Consider the following 21,215-nt stretch of genomic DNA (forward strand, 5'->3'; position numbering starts at 1 on the left):
ACGGAGTATTTTACAACCTAAGCTGAAACACAGGATGTAATTCAGAAATCATTCCACAGGGCTGAAAGTTTCAATGTGATAAATTATTATTTTTAAACTAGGGTCACTGAATAAAACCTAACCCTGGTAAATAATGGGCTCTGGACGTTACATCTCATGCCACCATATACAGGCAGAAGACACAGTATGTCTATGTGACTTGTCATTTCATTTGTAACAAAGTGCTAGATCCTAATGGAATTACATTTTTCATACAATATTTAATGTAATTATATTAAACATTTAGTCACCCTCACATAATTATTTAAGGGCCTAGTAGATGAAATTGTATTTCACAGAAACAAGGATAAGTTGAGATGGAGACACAGTGCCTATGCTCGGAAGTCACTGGAAAGCACCTGATCACCATAGTAAAGATGGCCAAGGGCTTCTGACCTGATTAAAATAAGGAGTCATATAAGAAATGGCTTTATTAGAAAAAATGTAGTGTACACATGGCTAATTTCTATCATCGATATACCTCTTGGCTATTTTATCATTAAAATTGGATACAGGGTTTGAACTTCTTTAGAAGTTAGTGGCATATCTTCCTATTCTGATATGTGACTTAGGGAAGGCGTTATCTTCATGTGATAGACACCCTTTATTTCTTTTCATAATTACAAGTAATCAGTAGTTTAGCACTGGCACAAAACAGAGAGAGTATTACTTAGGTAGTGCTTTATGTGTAAGAAGTCACACTTCCAACCCCAGAATCAGGCACAGGTATGCCATCTGTAGAGTTTTAAAATCCCCTATTATCACTCAAGTCTCCCATTATTATTATTACCTAGTAGTAATTAAATTAATGTGATAATCTGTAACCTAACAAAACCTCTGAATGAAGTTTCTTTCTTCTCCCTCTTTTTCTGTTAGATGTGCAATTCCGAGCAAATGTGCAGTGTGCAGTATTGACTTCCAGCCTCCTTTTAAACTCCTTCAAGTCTGTGCTATTAAACGGAGACAACCACATCAAGATAGAGTCTGTCATAGGATTCCCTGAAGCACAGAATGAGGAGGAGACTAAGCAAACACGACCCGGGAAGGCACCAGTTGAACCAAGACAACTCTGTAAGACAAAAAACATGCAGTTTTAAACATTCATGTATCACCAGCAGACCACCACCTGTATGCCGGAAGGGGTCTGCTCTGCATTGAAAAGTACTTATAATAAATGCATCCTGGAAGGCCTAGAAACTGACTTTCAATAAACAGTGACAATCTGGAGACTAAGTGATGTGTGTAATATATGACGGGGCTTCCATGTGGAATATTTTTAATCAATATTGTTCATAACTTTTCATCAATTTAATCCACCTTGACTTTGGTTACAAAATAAATTACTTCAAAGAAAAAATTCAATCACCTTTAAATGTTAGTTTGATAATTATTTTTTAAGTGCCCTCTATCACATCACCTGTCCCTGTTTATAAACAGCTGATGGATTAAAAAGACAAATACGAAAATCACCTGAATTTTGGGATAACACTTGTATATATTTTGGATAGAAGTATCTATTTCTCAGCAAAAACATTAAGAAGAAATCACCGTAAAATAGATTAGAAAATATATTTAAAAATAAAACATACAAAAAAATCAACCATAATTCTGCCCCCAAAGAGATCACTGTGAATATCTTGGCTTATTTCTTTCTAGTCTTTTTCTATACCAGCATGAATGGTTATGTATGATACCAATTACTGGAAAACCTATAGGCATCATCTGAATAGGCAATTCTGTTGTTGTTTGATTTAATGTGTCAAGAACATGGTTCTTCAGAAATGCTCTCATGAATTCAGGACTCTCCAACAAGACAATCTTGAGCCATTTGCTACCAACACACACTGACCACTGCGGCTGCCTCTAGCTGCTTCCTGGAGCTCCGGGGACCCTAGGGCTGTGCATCTGTTCAGCCTTCCTCTACCCCAATCCCATCTGCCAGTTAATCCCAAGGCTCTGAAGTGAATAGCTCCTTGGCATAAAGAGGTTGGTAAAGGTGGTGGGGACAATGTTTCTAGTTTAATATCCATTCAGCAGTTTCAATTAAAAAAATAAACGAGGAAAATAAGCTCCTTGGTGCCTTTTTTCTTTTTTGGTCACTGTTATGGGTTTGTATTTTCCCTTTGTACTTCTACAAAATGCTAATTCTGCCTTAATCTTCAAAAGTCATCCTAAAGATTTCCACACTGCTGCTTTAGTTTAATCCATAATTCATATGGCTAAAGGAGCAATTTATGCTCAGGAACGGAAATCAGAAGACTGACTGGCAAGAAAAGGTGCTACAATACCTTTTTTTCTGTAATATGCTCACAAATATAGTCTCCCCACCTCTCAATTACTATGTTTTAAAAGTCAGACATGCTATTCTATAGCATGTAACAAAGACATGTATTTCAATGGTATTTTTATGCAAAGCTGTTTTCTCTGCTTTACTTGGATTGAACATAGTCTAAATACTCAGAGAAGCTGTGATCTATGAGATCTGGTCTTCATTCTCATGTTTCCTGAAATGACACACTGGGCATTTTCTGCTTTTATGTTGACTATAGAACCCCTGGATTTCTGATAATTTTACTAGTCAAAAAGAAGTAGTAAAAAATTAAAAAGCAGTAAAATATAGACAATAGCATTTTGTTTGTATTAAAAGGGAGAACTTGGACTTCAGGGTCGAATTTCAAGCAACAGATAAGTATGGTAATTGACAAAACGGTTTACAACAATGACAGTTGCTAAATCTTAGAGACTGTATTTTATGGGGAACGAAAGCAACACACATAGCAACAATCAGCTTGTCCTTGCTTTTCTTAAACTGAGAAACTTGTCAAATATTGCCAAAACAGACCTTTTATTTCAGAGTTATTATTAGAATTGTAAAATCATTTCTTCTACATAGCTTCAGATGAAATCTCTAAAAACGTCTCATAATTGCTCTTTAGCGCCACGGTTTGTTGACTGGTTTTTACTGTGTTCCTCTCTCTGAAAAGTCAAATCCACTTCTCAGTAAATGCGCTTGTCTCGGTCAACTGCAAGTGTTCTTTGAAATTATTTGCCTTTTTAGAAAGCAAAAGGTCAGAGATAGAGGAACCTCTACATTTTCCTGCTGAAAACCATTCACATAAACCACTGTTTAGGCGCTCTAATAAGCAAGGAAATAACTTGCCTAAAAATCTAATTTGACTTGGCAGTAGCAAAGTCAACTGCTGTCCTTTCTGATCCTGATGTAGATGAACTAACAGAATCCTGAGCCACTGACATTTTCGTATTATAATTCTTTTCAACTTTTAAAAGAAGCATGGTTTTCTAATACTCCTTCCCTTTGCCTTTCACTAGATAAAATATAAATCCACACTTGAAGGCAGGCCCCTACAGTCTGCCCCATACTTCCGCTGGGCCACTATTGTCTACTACACAGCAGTCGCAGTACTCATTCTGCCAACTTACAGTTTAGACAGGTGCTCGACCTTACTCAGTGAAGTGGGCTCTGCACTAAATGATGAGGCTCTGTTGGGACTGAATTAATTGGGATTTTGCTCATCCTCTTACCTTATTCTTCTGGAAGCACTTCATCTTTCCCTTCAGTGACGCCATGCTTTCGGTTTCTACCACTTATAAGTACTTGTCTGTTTCCAGCTACCATCCTCCAGAAACAACTTCCTATTTTCTTCTATGATGATTTAATAAGATTGTTTCCTTTCTCACTCAAGGTAAGCAGCCAGCTGACCCCATGATTTCCCAGGATAATGCCCTGCTATCTTCATTCCACATCAATTACCCTGTAGATTTTACCATCACATTCCATTATTCTAATTCTTAGATATAAAATTACTTCTCACTAGTCCACATCTGTTGAACCTGCTCTTTGTTTTCCTGGTAACCATTAGTCAACGCCTCCCACCTCTGCCAGGCCCCTGAATCTTTTGAGTGACAAAACAGCTTCACATTCATGGTCAGCCACTTTAAAATGAAAGGACTGAGATAAAAATCGTGATGCTTTTAGCCAAAACCCACTGCAAAGCTTCTAGAACAAAAAGTAACAGACAACACAAACTTCAGAATATTAAACAGAATACATTTCAGAGCACATAAAGGATATAAGAGCATTCTCAAATTGATTTTTCTATGTAACGTTATTAGAATAAAGCATCACCATGCTATATCAACTCAATGAGATTCTCAAAACAAACACAGGAAGCAACTCAGTTTTACAAATATGCTTATATTAGGGAGCAAGTAACAACATTTTTTTTGAAAGTCTTGAAAAATCCAAGTCAGTAAAACTCTAAAAAACTTCTGATAAGGTTCCAGGTACCCAAAGCAGAATTGAAATAGGACGTGGAGACCCTGTGACCCAGGTGTCCAAATAAGCCAGTGGCATTGGTAAAGGAGCCTGAATCACATTTGCCCTCAATGACTGCAATGGCTCTAATCTGCAAGCAAATCGCCAGCAGAACCTAGCTTGCTAGGCAAGGCATTCTATTGCGGTCATTTTGGGGTTAGTCTGTATAGCCCTAAAAATTGTCTGATGTATTCACTTATCAGATAGCACACTGTAGGGGGAAAAACCCTAGTCAGGAAGTTTAGTACTTCCTTGAAAAGTGACTTAAAAAACCACAGATCCTTATGATGATTAAAATTCAGGACTTCTAGGCGGGGTGTGGTGGCTCATGCCTATAATCTCAGCACTTTGGGAGGCCAAGGCAGGTGGATTGCTTGAACCCAGGAGTTCAAGACCAGCAAGGGCAACATGGCGGAACCCTATCTCTACAAAAAACACAGAAATTTAGCCAGGTTTGGTGGTGCATGCCTGTGGTCCCAGCTACTTGGGAGGCTGAGGTGGGAGGATCACTTGAGGCTGGGAGGCTGATGTTGCAGTGAGCCATAATGGCGCCACTGCACTCCAGACTCGGTGACAGAGCAAGGCCCTGTCTCCCCCTATCCCTTCAGGCCTTCTAATCACATAATAGTTGAATTTTGACATATAATTAACTTGTGGGTGAGTTTTCAAGTTTCAAAATAACTGAATAATGACGTATGAACACTAGCTTTAATGGAAGGGGATTCAGTTTATCATATAAAATGTTTAGGGTACTAGGCTGCAGAACTAACAGTTATTGTTAGGAAACAGTTTTACAGAATTTTTAGATTTGCAATTTATGTATAATCATACCTCAGACCATAAAGAATGTGGACCTCTGCTGTAGGACTTTTAGGGCAAGATCAATTAATCCTACTGAAAACAGTTTCAACACAGATTTCATGGTTTTAGTAACTTTAGCCCTAGAGAGATGTGGACGATGTTTTCGTGTATTCATTATGCACACTCATAGATACACATATAAAAGCATTTCTTTGCAATGGAAGACTAGATATTTAAATCCCTAGCATCAGTCAGCTAATTATCTAGAAGAAACAAAACAAACATTGGTGGGTGCCAGCTGTGCCCTGGACTAGGCTCTTTCACAGGTATCTTCTCATTAACTGCCTAAATGTCAAAATTTAATGAGACCTTTTTCCTGGAAACCACCTTGGTGGATTAAAATTAATAATTATTTAAAGTTTCATAGGGTACTATGCTCACTACCTGGGTGATGGGATCATTTGTGTCCCAAACCTCATTGTCATGCAATATACCCATGTAACAATCCTGCACGTGTACTCCTTGAATCTAAAATAAACATTGAAATTATTTAAAAAATAAGTTTCACTTTTGTTCACAATAGTCACAAAGTTTAGGTGGAAACTTTTTAACATCTATATAGACACGTATAAGAATACATGGTCAGAAACCAACCAAAAAGAGGGAAGTTTTGTTTCTCCCAGCTAGATGAATCCTTGATTATATCAGAAATGGGCAGAAATAGTACTAAGTGTTTCTTCTGCTCCTTCTGCCAAAGAAATAGAATATCTGCTTGTATCTGGTCACTATGAATTTGCAAAATGAGGAATGAGCACTGACTAACGTCAGTTCCATTTAATTCACTCCAGACACCAGATGCTGTTAAACAAGTCAAAACTGCAGCAGGACCCAGGAGAGTGACAGAGATAAGCTACTAGCCAGGCAAAATGGTCAGGTGTGCATGGAGCTCTGTTGCAGTAAGACAGTTTAGGGCAGTTTCCATTATTGGTGTCTTCCCTGCCTTAAACTGATCAATAAAAATGTGTTTGTTATATACTAGAGACCATAAGCAAAAGATGTATTGGGAGATAACATTATCTGGCATCTGCTGTTGTTCTTTTTAAATACTGGGAGGACAAAACTCTATTTCTAGCTGACAGAAAAAACCATGCTCTGCTGGGCGGCACCGACCACTAAGCAAAGCTGTGCCCACCGGCTGGAAAACTGCTTCTACCATCCCAGGGGGCATCACAGCCATCTCCGATGCTTTACCAGACAGACAGGCAATAAGCCACTTAATTTAAATTGTGATATAACTGAAGTGGACTAAAGCTGATATGTAATGATTGTCAGACCACGCTGTTGAGAAAACTAATTGGAAGCAAAGAACCTGATTCCTGGTGACGGCGCTTTTCCCAAATGGAAGCACGTGTTTCCAGGACAACAAAGAGTGGTCTTCTGACTTCATTAATATCACTCTCCTTCATATGATAAACCAAACTTGTATCAGGTTTAGCAAAGACCTACTTTACCTGCATTACTGATTGACAGCAACAATCTAATGCACTATTCATTATATTAAGAAATTCATCTATCCTATGGACACTTTGTGCTGGTGGGTGAAAGTGCTATGCCAGAAGTTGTCCAAAACCCAGGGAGGATTCTGTTTCATACTGGCTTTGCAAGTTTCTGGCCAGGTGCAGCGACTCATGCCTGTAATCCCAGCACTTTGGGAGGCTGAGGTGGGTGGATCACTTGAGGTCAGGAGTTCCAGAACAGACTGGCCAACATGGTGAAACCCCATCTCTACTAAAAACACAAAAATTAGTCAGGCATGGTGGCATCTGCCTGTAGTCCCAGCTACTCAGGAGGCTGAGGCAGGAGAACTGCTTCAGCCTGGGAGGCAGAGGTTGCAGTGAGCTGAGATGGTGCCACTGCACTCCAGCCTGGACTGGAGATTCTGTCTCAAAAAAAAAAAAAAAAAAAAAAAAAAAAGTTTCAAAATTTGTTTTCCAGTCAAGGAGGTTAGCATGGTTATTATTTCAGTTATAACCCTGTCAGAAACATTCCTATAAACAATTCGGCCTCTTGGAGGTTGCATTTTAGAGCATTCCTTACATTGGGTGACTTCCTCTCGTTCATCAGGCTTTAAACTCCATATACACCCCTAACATTAAATTACACCCTGTGTTGAGAGAGATTCCAAGTAGTTTTTAAAAAGCAATACACCAGAGGTCCTCAATGAGAATCTGCATATTTGAATCACCTGGGCTCCAGCCCCGGTTAATTAATTCAGAAACTCACGGGGCGGGGAGTACAGGGCCGGGCCAGGGAAAAGCGAGGGTGCACTTGAGCTAGAATGCATTTTAAGAAAAGCAATTGAGGAATTTTTCTTTTACTGGCAATGCAAGCTCACATTAAGTAATTTGCCTTAGAGACTTCTCCATATAAAAACTTCTATACTGACCCAAACTTTTCTTGTAACACATTTAGACAGTAAACAAAAAATCAAATTTCTTACCTGTGTGATAAAATGTGAGAAAAAATAAAAGTACTCCCATAAATATATTACTTAAAAAAGTGACAACTCCACAAGTAATTCCTTCTGGGACTGGGTAGACAGTTTCCACAAAAAGCTCAAAAAATATAGGTACACTGCTATTCAAGAACACTCCCAGGAGAATACAGGAGGCATACAACGTCACTAAAATAAAAACACAAACATTTTAGTTTCACGGTAGTGGCCAGGCGTCATATCAGACAGATCTTTGGGGTGTTCTCTTTCCCAAGTATTGACTCAAAAATGTCTTCTCTTTTCAAAGGTAGTTGATAAAGTTCGACAAAGTTTCACACGTCTGCCAGCTCTCTGCTGTGGTTTTCTGGAGTAGACACAACCCATTTTATTGCTGGATGGGTACCAGTTTATTTCCTTTATCTTTCTGGTGGATTATTCCAGAGCACAAAACAATTTACCACTATCATATAATTAAAAGGATTCTTCTCCTGCTTGGTCACACTCCTTCAGACTCGTTCCATAATTTTAGAAAGAGAATGTAAAATCTAAGAATAAATGTCAGAAACATTAAATGTTACTGAAAATTACATATTTAAAGAGATTGGTTAATAATTGCTTTCAAGCACAAAATAAACATTATGCAGTATGTAATTTCTTGAGAAACACAATGGAATTAGTCCTCAATTTTGGAATGGGTTTTAGGTCAACATTTTTTTTTTAATGAGTAACTTTTCTGAAACACAGAAAAAGATTCCATCCAGAAATGTACAATTAATAGTGACTAGGATCCCCAATCAAACCATAAAAAGTCTATTAACACTATTCTGTGGCAAAATCTATTGAATAAGGATGTTATTCTTATAAGAAAGTCTGGGGAAATATACTACAATTAATTTTATCATTGCTACTACTGTCTCTCTATAAACCTTTGTTAATTTTAACTTGAAGGTGAAAACAGAACCTGAAAGGAAAAAATGATACCCTATTTAGAAACCTAAAACATGTCTCTATATCCTAATAAGTATATCATATTCACTGATAATAATGAGTAGAATTTATCCTAAGTTTAAGGTTACAAGGAAAATATTTTTAATAAAAATATTTGTTAAGGAAAAAACAATCCTGTATGGGAATTGCAGAAAGTAAGGAAGTTACATTAAATCTGTTATGTATTATTCACACACTCACAGAACATATCATATTACCAAAGTTTACCACAACTGATGCAATCATCAACAGTCCATGACATTGTTGAAGGGGTAAAAAAAAAATAGTATACACTGATTTCTAATAGAATTTCTCTAATTAACCTCCACTCTTGCTTCCCCCTCCAATTACATTAGTCTTTGGGGATTATAAAATATTTAGTATATTCTGATAATACAAATAGTTGGTAATTACTTTGACTGTTTCTTTGAATAGAAGATTGATATGGAAATAGATAACAAAAGAATCACTTAGTGAATAAAGAACATACTGCTGGCTAAGGCAGTGACCAAATTATGTTAACAATTACTTGGGAAGCATCTGATAGCTATGATAAATACCATTTAAAATGTGACATAATTTTCAAGAGATTCTTAAAAACAAAACATAATACTTCATGGTCACTATATATCTGCTAGATATAGATCATATAAATCATCACATTTTCTACTTACATATGACTCATTAGTGGTACATTAGGAAATCTAGGGATGGAATATCACTGGTGGCTTCTATAGAGTATTGTATTTCCAAAACATTTTAGAATTATTTATTTACTATTATTATTATTAAGATGGAGTCTTGCTCTGTTGCCCAGGCTAAAGTGCAGTGGTGCGATCTCGGCTCACTGCAACCTCTGCCTCCCGAGTTCAAGTGATTCTCCTGCTTCAGCCTCCTGAGTATTTGGGATTACAGGTGTGTGCCGCCATGCCAAGCTAAATTTTTTTTGTATTTTTAGTAGAGATGGGGTTTTGCCATGTTAGCCAGGCTGGCCTCGAACTCCTGATCTCAAGTGATCCACCTGCCTCAGCCCCCCAAAGTGCTGGGATTACAGGTGTGAGCCACCGCGCCTGGCCTAGAATAATTTATTGATCAAGCTGGCATGACGGCTCATGCCTGTAATCCCTTTGGGAGACTGAGGCAGGATTGCTTGAGCCCAGGAGTTCGAGACCAGCCTGGATAACATGGTGAGACCCTGTTTCTCCAAATGATGATGATAATAATAATAATAATAATGATAATAATAATCGTTATTTTTTAAAATAAAAATTTGTTGATCAGTCAGTGGTAGTCAGAGGAAAGAGAACCATTGACCCAAACATAGATGCGCCTAAGAGTTTAAAACAAGAAAATACTGAAGTAAATAACAGGAAAAAAATCAAGCTCTTAAGGACCACCAAGTGCTACTTCTGAGTAAAGATTCCCAAATTCCAATGGAATTAGCTGTTTTTAGGAAACATGTTTTGAAACAATACTTTCTACATTTTTATTTCTGAAGGAAATGTACTCCTACATATAATTTATAATCAGACAAATTAAAATGTAATAATTGAAAAATAATCACAATCTGGTTAATAGAATAATTCTATGTGGTAAAATAATAAAAATATAGTAAGAACACACTGAAAGAGAACTATCAATATAGAGTCTCGAAAAGAGAGATTTGATTTTAATGATTTTTTTTTTTTTTTTTATCAAGCACGGTACAAAGAAAGAGGGATGGGATGTGTCGGAAGAGTCTAGTCTCTTCTGACACATCTCACGGGGAAGCAGTGGACTCTGTCTGAAAACCCTGAGACCTCAAGACCATACAACTCCCTTGGCCCTCATTTCATGCTTATTAAGAATCTTTGGATTTTGGCTTTCTATGTATCTAAATCCTGGGAGGAACTTGGAAGATGAGGGATAAATAACTGTTGTTGGAAAGATACAGTTTTTATTGTGGTTAAACATTCCTGATGGAACTGTAAATAGTTCATCTTCTGGTAATTTGGAAATGTCTATCAAAATAAATGATGTAATTACTCTTTGACCTAGCAATTTCATGCCTAGGAATTTATCCTACTGCTATGCAGGTATAGGTATACAAAGAACACTTACCAAAAAAAATGTAGTATGAAAAGATTCAAAATAAGCTAAATAACTCCCAATGGGGCAGGGGGGTGTTGGTTGGTTAAAAATTTATAAAACATCCAAAGAGATATTATACAATTAAAAATGAGGCACCTCTGTATGTATTATAATAATATTAATAACATCTAAGATACATAAGTGAAAAAGGTGCTGAAAAGTATGTTATATTAAAATAAAGGACACATACACATTATCTGTCTGTAAATACACAGAATTCCCTAGGAGAATACAGAAGAAACTGGCAATCAGATTTGCCTTTAGAGAGGAAAACTGGGGGTCACAAGAGAGTAGCGACTTTTCACTCTATACTCTTTTTCTACTATTTGAATTTGAATTTTTTTACTATGTGTATAGCTTAGTTAACAGAATTAAAAGAAATTTCATGATGAGCAAATGAATGGACAAGGGACACAACTCCACTTCATGTGAGTTTGTGAGCTGATGAGCTCAGAATTGGTTATCACCAGGTGAGCTGACCCAAAGAGCTGATGTCTATACCCAGGAGCCACATAACATAGCCTTGGCGCAGAATCCTTGACATGAAGATTCCCACTTCATTTGTTAGAATTCCTATATATGGAGGACAAATGGGCTACTATATGTAGGATAAATGGATGATATAACTTCAGAGGCCAGTAATCAAAAATTAGGTATTTTCATTCAATTGTCTCAGTATTGGTGTTTGCTTCTTTATTACTATAAAAGTAATGACCAAGAGGTTTTTATTACACTGGGTAGACATGTGGAAATCACTTGTTATTGCAATAAGTAAACAATGATAATAATTTACCCAGGAAGGGGTTAGATTAAGATCTTCATCTTCAGAATGGGGGAAGGTAGTTGTGTCAGGACTGATTTAATATATTCCAGTGTTCTGGGGCATGCATAAAGCAGATGCTGATTATTCCAAGTCTGAATTTGACTTCCATTTGAGTTTTCAGTTTAGAGTCTCATACATTCAGTGGGTGAATGTCATCTATTAAAAGTCAGGCAGACAAGATAATTTCCTGCTTGTCATGGAGGGTTCAAACTACATGATCATTAAATATTTCCATAACTTTGTATAATACTGATACTAAAATTATAATCAACTGCCTTTCAATTAAAAATTCAAGGTAATTCAGCAGAACAAACACAACTCAAGTGCTGATGCAGACTTTTTTTCTAATAAAAAGCTAATAAAATTTCATGGGCCTACACTTTAAATTGCAAAAAACAAAGTCCTGTGCAGCACAAACTACAGTTAAAAATGAATGTATTTCAAGCACATGACTTGGATCATAACCCTGAAAGTACTCCTTCCCACTCTTGTTCCTGCAACAAACCAAATTACTAAACTTTAGGGAAATAAAACTATGTATGAATACATTTTTATTAACTATAGTTACACTAAAAACTTAGGGGATCAGTGGTTATAAAACAAATCACAGATAAGAATAAGAACTATTATATCAACATCTAATGAGATTCTCAAGGCAGCAGTAACAATTGCAACTTCATAATCTTGGATTTATATAATTTCTAAAAATATTTTAAAAACTGCTTTCGCATATATTATCTTATTTGATTATCCTATCAGCTCTTTGAGTCAGGTAAAGTATTTTACAGTTGAAGTGACCAAAGTTCTGAAAGTAAAAAAACAGCTTATTTAGAAACACTGTAAATTAGCAGTGCTAACAATATGATTAAGGCCTACAGACTCTCTAGCATGTTTTCTGCCAATTCACTGTGTCAGAGTGAAAAAAAAAAAACAAAAAATAACAAGGCCTGGTATTTTTTAATCCAATGGTATTGACACAAAAGGCATATTTCCCAAATCCGTATTCAGCACAAAAGCTGGAAGTGACTGCACATTATATGACAGAACCAAAACCAAAGAACATCAAAAGGTTACAAACAAAAAGATGAATTTTAATCATGATAAATATAAAACTGGCCCCAAATGTCTAAGTATAGAAGAGGGAAAACTTAGCTTAAGCCTTTCTTCAAAACGACTTATCAGATACGTATTATGTGGAGGCTGCTATGTTAGAGCAGTAAATACCTCAGATCACTCTTACTCTAAGGAACAGGATGGACACCTGCTGCCCCAGCAACCATTTATATGCACATTGTTAAGATGATAATTATATTCCTCTCTCAAAAAAAAAAAAAAAAAAAAAGCATGTCTAACCAATAGAAGCAACAGCTTTGGTGCTGAATGCAGCAGGAAGTGTGCTAAATTCTAGAAAAATATTTTAAGGAGGACCCTAGCAAGCTATGATAAGTTTAGAAGAGAGTGATCCGGCAGGTCAGTGGTGTGGAATCCACATCCGATGAGGAATGGTTCTAAGAATGGTGGTGGTGGTGGAGGGGGGATGGTTAGATTAAAAGCTAAGGTCAGACATGACAGCTGTCTTCAAATGTTTTGAGGGCTGTCAATGGAAGAGAAAGGGAGTAGACTTGTTCTCTGCGAGCTTTGTTGCTTCAAATCAGTTATAACTCACTGGGAGGATGAATGTTCTAGGCCCCAGAGCTAACAACAAAACAGGTAATGTCTTCTCTTGTGGGAGATATTCAAGTTGTAGACAGATGAACATAAACCTGGGATGTGATAGAAGAGATTCACTTACTGAATGATAAATTATATTAGATGATGCCTAAAGTTCATTTAAGTAGATCAATAACAAATTTAAACATATGTAGGGAGGAGAACTTAACCAGGATATTAAAAACAAAAATCTTGCCAGGCATGGGGCTCACATCTGTAATCCCACCATTTTGGGAGGCCAAGGTGGGCAAATCGCTTAAGCTCAGGAGTTTGAGACCAGCCTGGACAATGTGGCGAAACCCCATCTCTACCAAAAAAAAAAAAAAAAAAAAAAGAAAGTTAGCAGGGCGTGGTGGCACACGTTGTAGTCACTAACTTGGGAGGCTGAGGTGGGAGGACAGCTTCAGCCTGGTAGGTCAAGGGTGCTGTGAGCCAAGGTCGCACCAGTGCACTCCAGCTTGGACAACAGAGTGAGACTGTTTCAGAAGAAAAACAAAAAGACAAAAAACCTGTAGGTGCTTCTTGGTGGAAAAGAATAATAGAAGATTTGCTTAGAGTTTTATGAAGAAATAAGTAGCATTATAAAATAACACAACAGATTTTTATTATAAATTATCTTAAGGAGTAGAATCAAGAAATTTCTCTGAAGGGTAGGCTTATAACATTAATATACTTTACTGGAAAAACTTTTATTATTGTGCATACTGACTGAACTTTTATTTCATGATGAAGTTAGGAAAGTTAACTGGGAATTATTAGATTAGACCTTTATTACAACTATTTCACAATCCAATTAAACTTGAATAAGTGAAAATACACCTTTTGCAAATGAAAGTACATATAAAGAGAAACAATAAGCAGCCAGAAGAAACATTCACAGTGTTTGCTAACTACATAGCTTTTTCATAGGTTTTGAGCGTGCTGAATACATAGAATATACATGTATGTGTGTATACACACACAGATATACTTTTCTATATCACTGAGCTGTACCTCTTCTCTCAGCATCACATTTCTTCCTAAAAAAAGTGACTGCTATGGCCTTCATAATCTACCGCTGATTAAAATACGCAGTATATGCAACTGCGGTTCCAAAAGAGGATGAGGCATATTTTGCTGCAATGTACTATTAAATCATGGAACACTCACTGATGCCTAGTCAAGCCCTCCAACTCTAAGAAACACAGAATCTGCTGGAAGACTTATTTCTCTTCTTGAAAATCTCCGTGGATAAACATTATATGATCTTCCTCCGCATTTAATGATTCTTACATTAAGATTTTTCACAAATCCATTCTCTTAATCCATATTCTACTTTTTCTTTCTTGAGCAGTCTGTCATAAGCACAAGACTTTGTCACTTTTAGTCCATAAAATTGAAGAGTAGTTAAGAACAGAGGCAAAATACATGAAAACATAGCAAGAGGATTACTCTCTAGCCTATACATGTTGCATGCCTTTTTTTTTTTTTTTTTTTTTTTTTAAAGAGACAGGATCTCACTCTGTTGGAATGGTCATGGTTCACTATAGCCTCGAACTCCCAGGCTCCAGTGATCCTCCCACCTCAGCCCCCTGAATAGCTAGGATTATAGGCACATGCCATGCCATCTGGTAATTTTTTTATTTTTTGTAGGGACATGGCCTCACTATGTTGCTCAGGCTGATCTCAAACTCCTAGCCTCAAGTGATCCTACTGCCTTGGCCTCCCAAAGTGCTGGGATTATAGGCATAAGCCACTGACCCAGCTGTTGCATGCCTTTCAATACAACTGGGTATGTTTCCTTTCTTTAAAATAACACCTGAAGTCACCTTGTGGTCAGCTGTCACTCCCTGGGGGCTTCTGTCTAGCTAGTTGTCCTTCCTTACTTCCCCACCCAGCGTGTTTCTGATATCACTGTCATAGCATTCTAGTAACTTTAGATGAAACTAGATAAATAATCTCTCCCAAGGCAACTTCTGTCAAACAGTCAAATTATACTGTTTCAGTAAACTCAGCGAAGTGCTAACATTTTTCAAAATGCCATTTTCAAAGCATTCATCTGTTCAGTACAAAATGACTTGGTGAGTTGTGGCTAACAGGGCTGCTAGATCTCTAGTTCTCAGATAAGATGAATAATGTGTTTTCACAATTTTGTTTATTGCATAAACTTCAAGATTTTGAAACTCATGTTATCTAGTCATGAGGTTATTTATTCGCCCTATTCTAAGTACTTCAATTAATAAAGACATAATGCAATTTTAAATATTCTGAGTTTCCGTAAGGAAAAGACTCCAAGAGGATGTATGTAAGCAAATAAATGTATCAAAACAATATGCTCTGGGATAGACTGGAATGACCAAGATTTTTTTCTGTAGAGATGGTAACAATAATATCACAACCGGTGAACTACAGAAAGATTGTAATAGAAAGTTTTAATGAGGTTGGGTGTGGTGACTCACTCCTGTAATCCCAGCTACTTGGGAGGCTGAGGCATGAGAACCACTTGAACCTGGGAGATGGAAGTTGCAGGGAGCTGAAATTGTGCCACTGCACTCCAGTCTGGGTGACAGAGTGAGACTGTCTAAAAAAAAAAAAAGTTTTAATGAGACAGCAGTAGCACTTATAACACATGGGTTGAACAAAATTAACTAGCTTTCCATTTATTAAACAGTTTAAATTAATGCATATATTTACAAATACATTTCATGTAGAGTCTTCTGATATATAAAAAGCCATAATAGAAATTCTAAGTTTGCTAGGAAAGAGGAAAAAGACTAGATATTTTCCTGATTAAAATACTAGTAAAAAAGAAACATGAATTTGCCATTATGGACTTTAAACACAAGCCTAAAGGTATAGATTTGTCTATAATTAGATTTTGTAGTAAGTTTCCTTTCATGAAATCTCTTTTACTTAAAAGGAATTAGGTCAGATTTTTACAAGGCTTCTAAGAGTGTCTGTGACAGATTTATTTAAATTCTCGTGTTCCATTTAAAACATGCCCTTCTACCTTCCTACAGCAAGTGCTGAATAAGAGTGACCACAATTGCTGACTACCATTGGCAACAAGTAATGTTTACTGCGGCTCACATGGAGATAACATATACTTCATTCATTCATTCATTCATTCACTCCTTCTTCAGGGCCCGTGCTAGGTTCCACAGTGGGAGTTGGCAAAAAACCATGCTCCAGATTTTCAGACTGGCAGGGAAGATAAGACATATATACCCAGGTAAGTATTAAGTAGTATTAGGGGAGAGAGACAAAAACCTGCTATAATTCAAAGAAGGAATGTGGACAAATCTAGTCCTTAACTCAGTGTGTTTGTAAGGTAAAAATGTATCTTTCAGGAGTATCGAAGTGACATTCAAAAACTTACTTACAATTGAAAAAGACAGTAGAACTTATAAATTCTGTGGTTGTTAGGTTGGCCACATCAACTCTATCTTTCAATTCTGGCCTTAAGTTAATTTAGAATTCTGCTTTCCTTTCTGTCCAATATAATTGTTTTCAATACCAGACTGGTAAAATATGGTCTTGACTAGTGTCAATCACATCAATTTTAAGATTTAAAAGATGTATAATTTTCAAATACATTTTTCCCTGATTATAAAATTAAAACATACTCTTACAAATCCAGGCCAAAAAAAGAGATTAAAAAATTAAATTCATTCTTAATTCTCCACCCAGAGATAAAGCTGTTAATTTTATCATATTAAATTGAAAAGACATAAAATTTAATGGAATGTACTATCTTATAATACAAATTCTATACTTAATTCAAGGGAAAGAAATCTGTTCTTGATGTACTCATGACTATGTTCTTGTAAAATCTCACAGATGCTAACTTGACATACAGTATCACACACACACACAAAAACTGAATGTAATGCCATGAATAAGAAGAGTTGTAAACTAAGACTGTTCTACTAGAATGTTGTACAACTGCTAAATTATGAAGTTATACCAGAATAAAATTTTTAAAAAAATTCTGGCTCTGGCTCAGAATACTTGCCAAAATTGTTCAGAACCCCAATGTAGGATGCCAGTGTGTACAACAGTGCACAGTATTTTACTCTGTATCTAATTATTACTTTGGACAACTGGGTTTTCCAGGCTAAGCATGTGTACAGAGAAGAGGGACTGTTGGCAGGATGGTGTAGAGCAGGGATTTCCAAGCCTTCTTTGTTCTTAGCACTCCTAGTGTCTCAATAATTTTTTTCACAGTGTTCCAAGGCCAAAAGAAATAGCCAACAATCCCATTAATCACATCATTTGGTTCAAACTATTTAATAACATGTATTATATGTCCTAACAATTTAGTAGCCATTAAAAAAATAATACCCATAAGCTAACGGAAATATATTTTTATTTCAGTCTTAAAGAACCACAATTACCTATTGATGAGACGTGTGCACCGATGCGCACTGCAAGACTTTTAAAAGTTTTGGAATCAGACTGGACACCCTCCACCCTCATTTTGTGTTCCACACTAATTTTTGCTTGGCACTTGTGTGTACTTCCTTTTTATCACAGCAACTGCCAAAAAAACTAGTTTGCAAAGATATGATGTCATCAAACAGAATGCAGTAGAATCTAATGCTGAAATTGGGAACTTCTCTGAACTAGAGGTTCAACCAGTATCTGACAGATGTTGCAGATCCCTGTGCTGCCCTTGTGAGTTTACTGAGGCACTCCAGGGTGGCTGGCTTGGTGCAGAGGTTGCTAATTTTTAGTATAGGGTAACCTTATCCCCTCACCCTATTATCACTGCAAACGTGGTAGGAAATCCCAAATAAATGGCTGTCCTTGAAAGATTTGATGCCTCTGATGTGTAAACTGGTGGTTCTTTTATTACAGAGTATAGGGGTTCAAATTGGGATATGCAATATTCCTTACATATAATGTGGACCAAAAACACCTGCCTTCTCAAAGATTCCCATGGAACATACATGCCACTGGGAAACAGGTCCCTATGGAGTCACTTTCAGACTTTTATTTACTTCTACTCATACAAATGCTTGTTATAAATGACTGTTACAATCTTACGATCTACCTTTATAACAAATAATCCTATAATTAAACATATAATGCAAAAGGTGGCTGAATATTACTTGCAAATAATACAAAATATGCATCTTAATATTTTGCTGGAAGAAAGGAAGACGCACTAACAGTCTCTGGTTTATAAGCCAATAATAATCCATAATAAAGCCACAGTAATTTTAAAAACATCCCATGGTAGGCAGAGTAATGCCCTCCCTCCCCTAAAGATATTCATGACAAAATCTGGAATTTGTGAATATGTTACTTTACAAGACAAAGGGGATTAAGGTTGAAATGGGACTAAAGTTGCTAACCAGCTGATCTTAAAATTGAGAGACTATTCCAGATTATCTTGGTGGGCCCAGTGTAATCATAAGCATCCTTAAAAGTGGAAGTGGAAGAGGAGGAAGAAAGAGGAAGGCAGAAGGGTTCAGAAGCAGATGGAATGATGGAAGAAAGGCACAGATAATGTGCGACGTGAAAAGAACTTGACCCAAGGTTGCTGGCTCTGAAGGCGGAGGACAGAGCCATAAACAAGGAATGGGGGTGACCTCTACAAGTTGGAAAAGGCAAGAAAAAAGATTCTTCCCTAGAGTCTGTTCACATTTTGATTTTAGCCCAGTGAGACCTGTGTTAAACTTCTACCCTACAGAAATGTAAGGTAATAAATTTCTGTTGTTTTAAGTTGCTAAATTTGCATAACTTTTACAGCAGCGATAGAAAACTAATAGACTCTGAATTGATTATATTAATAATGACAACAAAAATAACAGTAACTAAAAATGTTTCAGGTCTATTAGATAAGCTAAGTAAGCTGGCTGTAATATACTTTCAACAGGTATTTCCAGTAAGTTTTACTTCATATTAATGATGTAATAAAACTAAATGTAAAATAAACCTATAGAGGCTGGTTCAAATAATTTTACTGAAGTATACCATAGTTTTTTTGCCTTTGTTAATTTTTATATTAACAGTGATATAATGACTATAACCAGGATAAAAATCTTTGCATTATGCTCCGATAGGAATTTTTTAAAAAATAAGCATTTCCATGCTCTACATTTTAAGGCTAAAGATAAGCATTTCCATGCTCTACATTTTAAGGCTAAAGATTATACTTCTTTTCCATATGAAAAATACCAATTAAAATATTTTTAGTTATTTCTTGGACTCTTTAGATAAGATGATAGTTTGATGACTGGACAAGAGAAACTTTTTTGTATATTTAACACTTACTTATAGAAAGCAAGAAGAAGTCCTACTGTCAGAGTTACGTACATTTCTATGAACGAAAATATTTATTAAAAGTTCTAAAATAGCCTATGTTCACCTGTGGTTAAAGGTAGGTGGGTGATGCTGTTCAGACAGGTCAGGGTGAACCACGTGGATGACAGCGTAGCTCCGGAAAACAGGAGGAGAAGAATTAGTTTCAGCATACCCCTGATAAAATCTGCAAACCTGAAAACAAAAATGTTCTATTAATTCTAGTGGGATTTAAAAATACTATTTAAACAAATGACACACTTTCATTAACAACTACTTGAGGAATTTTCCATGTATTCTTTTAAAAGACAGTTTTGTGTGTTTTTTAAACAAATTTTCTTACATGATGTTACTTTGTGATAATTCTTCCTCTCTTATAAAACACAAAAAAATGGCATCTTTGTTCAGGATCTATAATTTATAGGATATATTTTGAGTGTTTACTTTTTTTTTTTTTTTAGAGACAGGATCTCACCATTGCCCAGGCTGGAGTGTAGTGATGTGATCAAGGCTCACTGCAGCGTCGGCCTCCCAGGCTCAAGCAATCCTTCCACTTCAACCTGCTGAGTAGCTGGGCTAATTAATTTTTTTTTTTTTTTTTTTTTGTACTGACAGGGTTTCCCTATGTTGCCCAGACTGGTCCTGAACTCCTGGGCTCAAGGATTCTCCCACCTCAGCCTCTCCAAATGCCAGTATTACAGGCATGAGCCACCACGCACGGCTGATTCTGAGTTTTTAAGTGCCACTGTCATTTTCTTTATATTTTTCTATACTTTCCAAACATTCTATAATGAAGGTGTATTATCCCAGTTTTGAAGATCAGGCTAATTTGTTGACATGAACTTGCAAAGATCTCTCTCAAAATTCAAACTCACTCCGAGAACAAATACAGATGCCTTCACCAGAGCCTCTGAGGTCCTATGTGACCTGCTGCCTGCCACTGCTCTCTCTTTTCCATTCTCCAGTTGGATGGCCATGTTTCTCTTTCTCGTACATGCCATGGTTGCTTACCACAGCAATATGTAGCTTTTGTACTCGTTCCGTCTGCCTGGAATGCTGGTACCACCCGGATCGTCACATGTCTTACTCCTGCTTACCCCTCAGGTCATTCAGGTCTCAGCTCAAAAGGCCCTCTGGGCTCAGTGAAGAAATCTTTCCCCATCCCATCTCCACTTTCTATTTTATTTCTTCATAGCACTTTCTCTATTGGAAATTGTCCTGTTTTTGCATTTATTTTTTGTCTTCCCTACCAGACTGTAAACTTCCCGAAAAGAAAACATATACAGCATCTGGAATAGGAATATTATTCTTCTAAACTTGGGACTTTTTTTTTTTTTTGAGACGGAGTCTCGCTTTGTCGCCCAGGCTGGAGTGCAGTGGCCGGATCTCAGCTCACTGCAAGCTCCGCCTCCCGGGTTTACGCCATTCTCCTGCCTCAGCCTCCCGAGTAGCTGGGACTACAGGCGCCCACCACCTCGCCCGGCTAGTTTTTTGTATTTTTAGTAGAGACGGGGTTTCACCATATTAGCCAGGATGGTCTCGATCTCCTGACCTCGTGATCCGCCCGTCTCAGCCTCCCAAAGTGCTGGGATTACAGGCTTGAGCCA

The 21,215-nt window shown here is 36.9% G+C and overlaps 1 protein-coding gene across 3 annotated transcripts in view; it reads right to left on the minus strand.

Annotated features, from left to right (window-relative positions):
* Positions 1-452: 452 nt before the first annotated feature.
* Positions 453-21,215, minus strand: part of SLC49A4 (solute carrier family 49 member 4) — an 89,702-nt gene continuing 68,939 nt past the window's right edge. The window contains exons 7-9 of one of the 3 annotated variants that reach the window (XM_015130003.3): positions 19,676-19,803; positions 7,677-7,859; positions 453-1,108 (exon numbers count right to left, since the gene is read on the minus strand). In XM_015130003.3, coding sequence (XP_014985489.1) covers positions 993-1,108; positions 7,677-7,859; positions 19,676-19,803 — 427 coding nt within the window. In that variant the 3' untranslated portion in view covers positions 453-992. Of the gene's footprint in view, positions 1,109-7,676; positions 7,860-13,902; positions 16,501-19,675; positions 19,804-21,215 lie in introns of those variants that run through there. The other 2 variants (XM_077993808.1, XM_028844583.2) reach the window with 2 other exon arrangements.

Source organism: Macaca mulatta, chromosome 2, assembly GCF_049350105.2.
Source record: "Macaca mulatta isolate MMU2019108-1 chromosome 2, T2T-MMU8v2.0, whole genome shotgun sequence".
NCBI lineage: Eukaryota > Metazoa > Chordata > Mammalia > Primates > Cercopithecidae > Macaca > Macaca mulatta.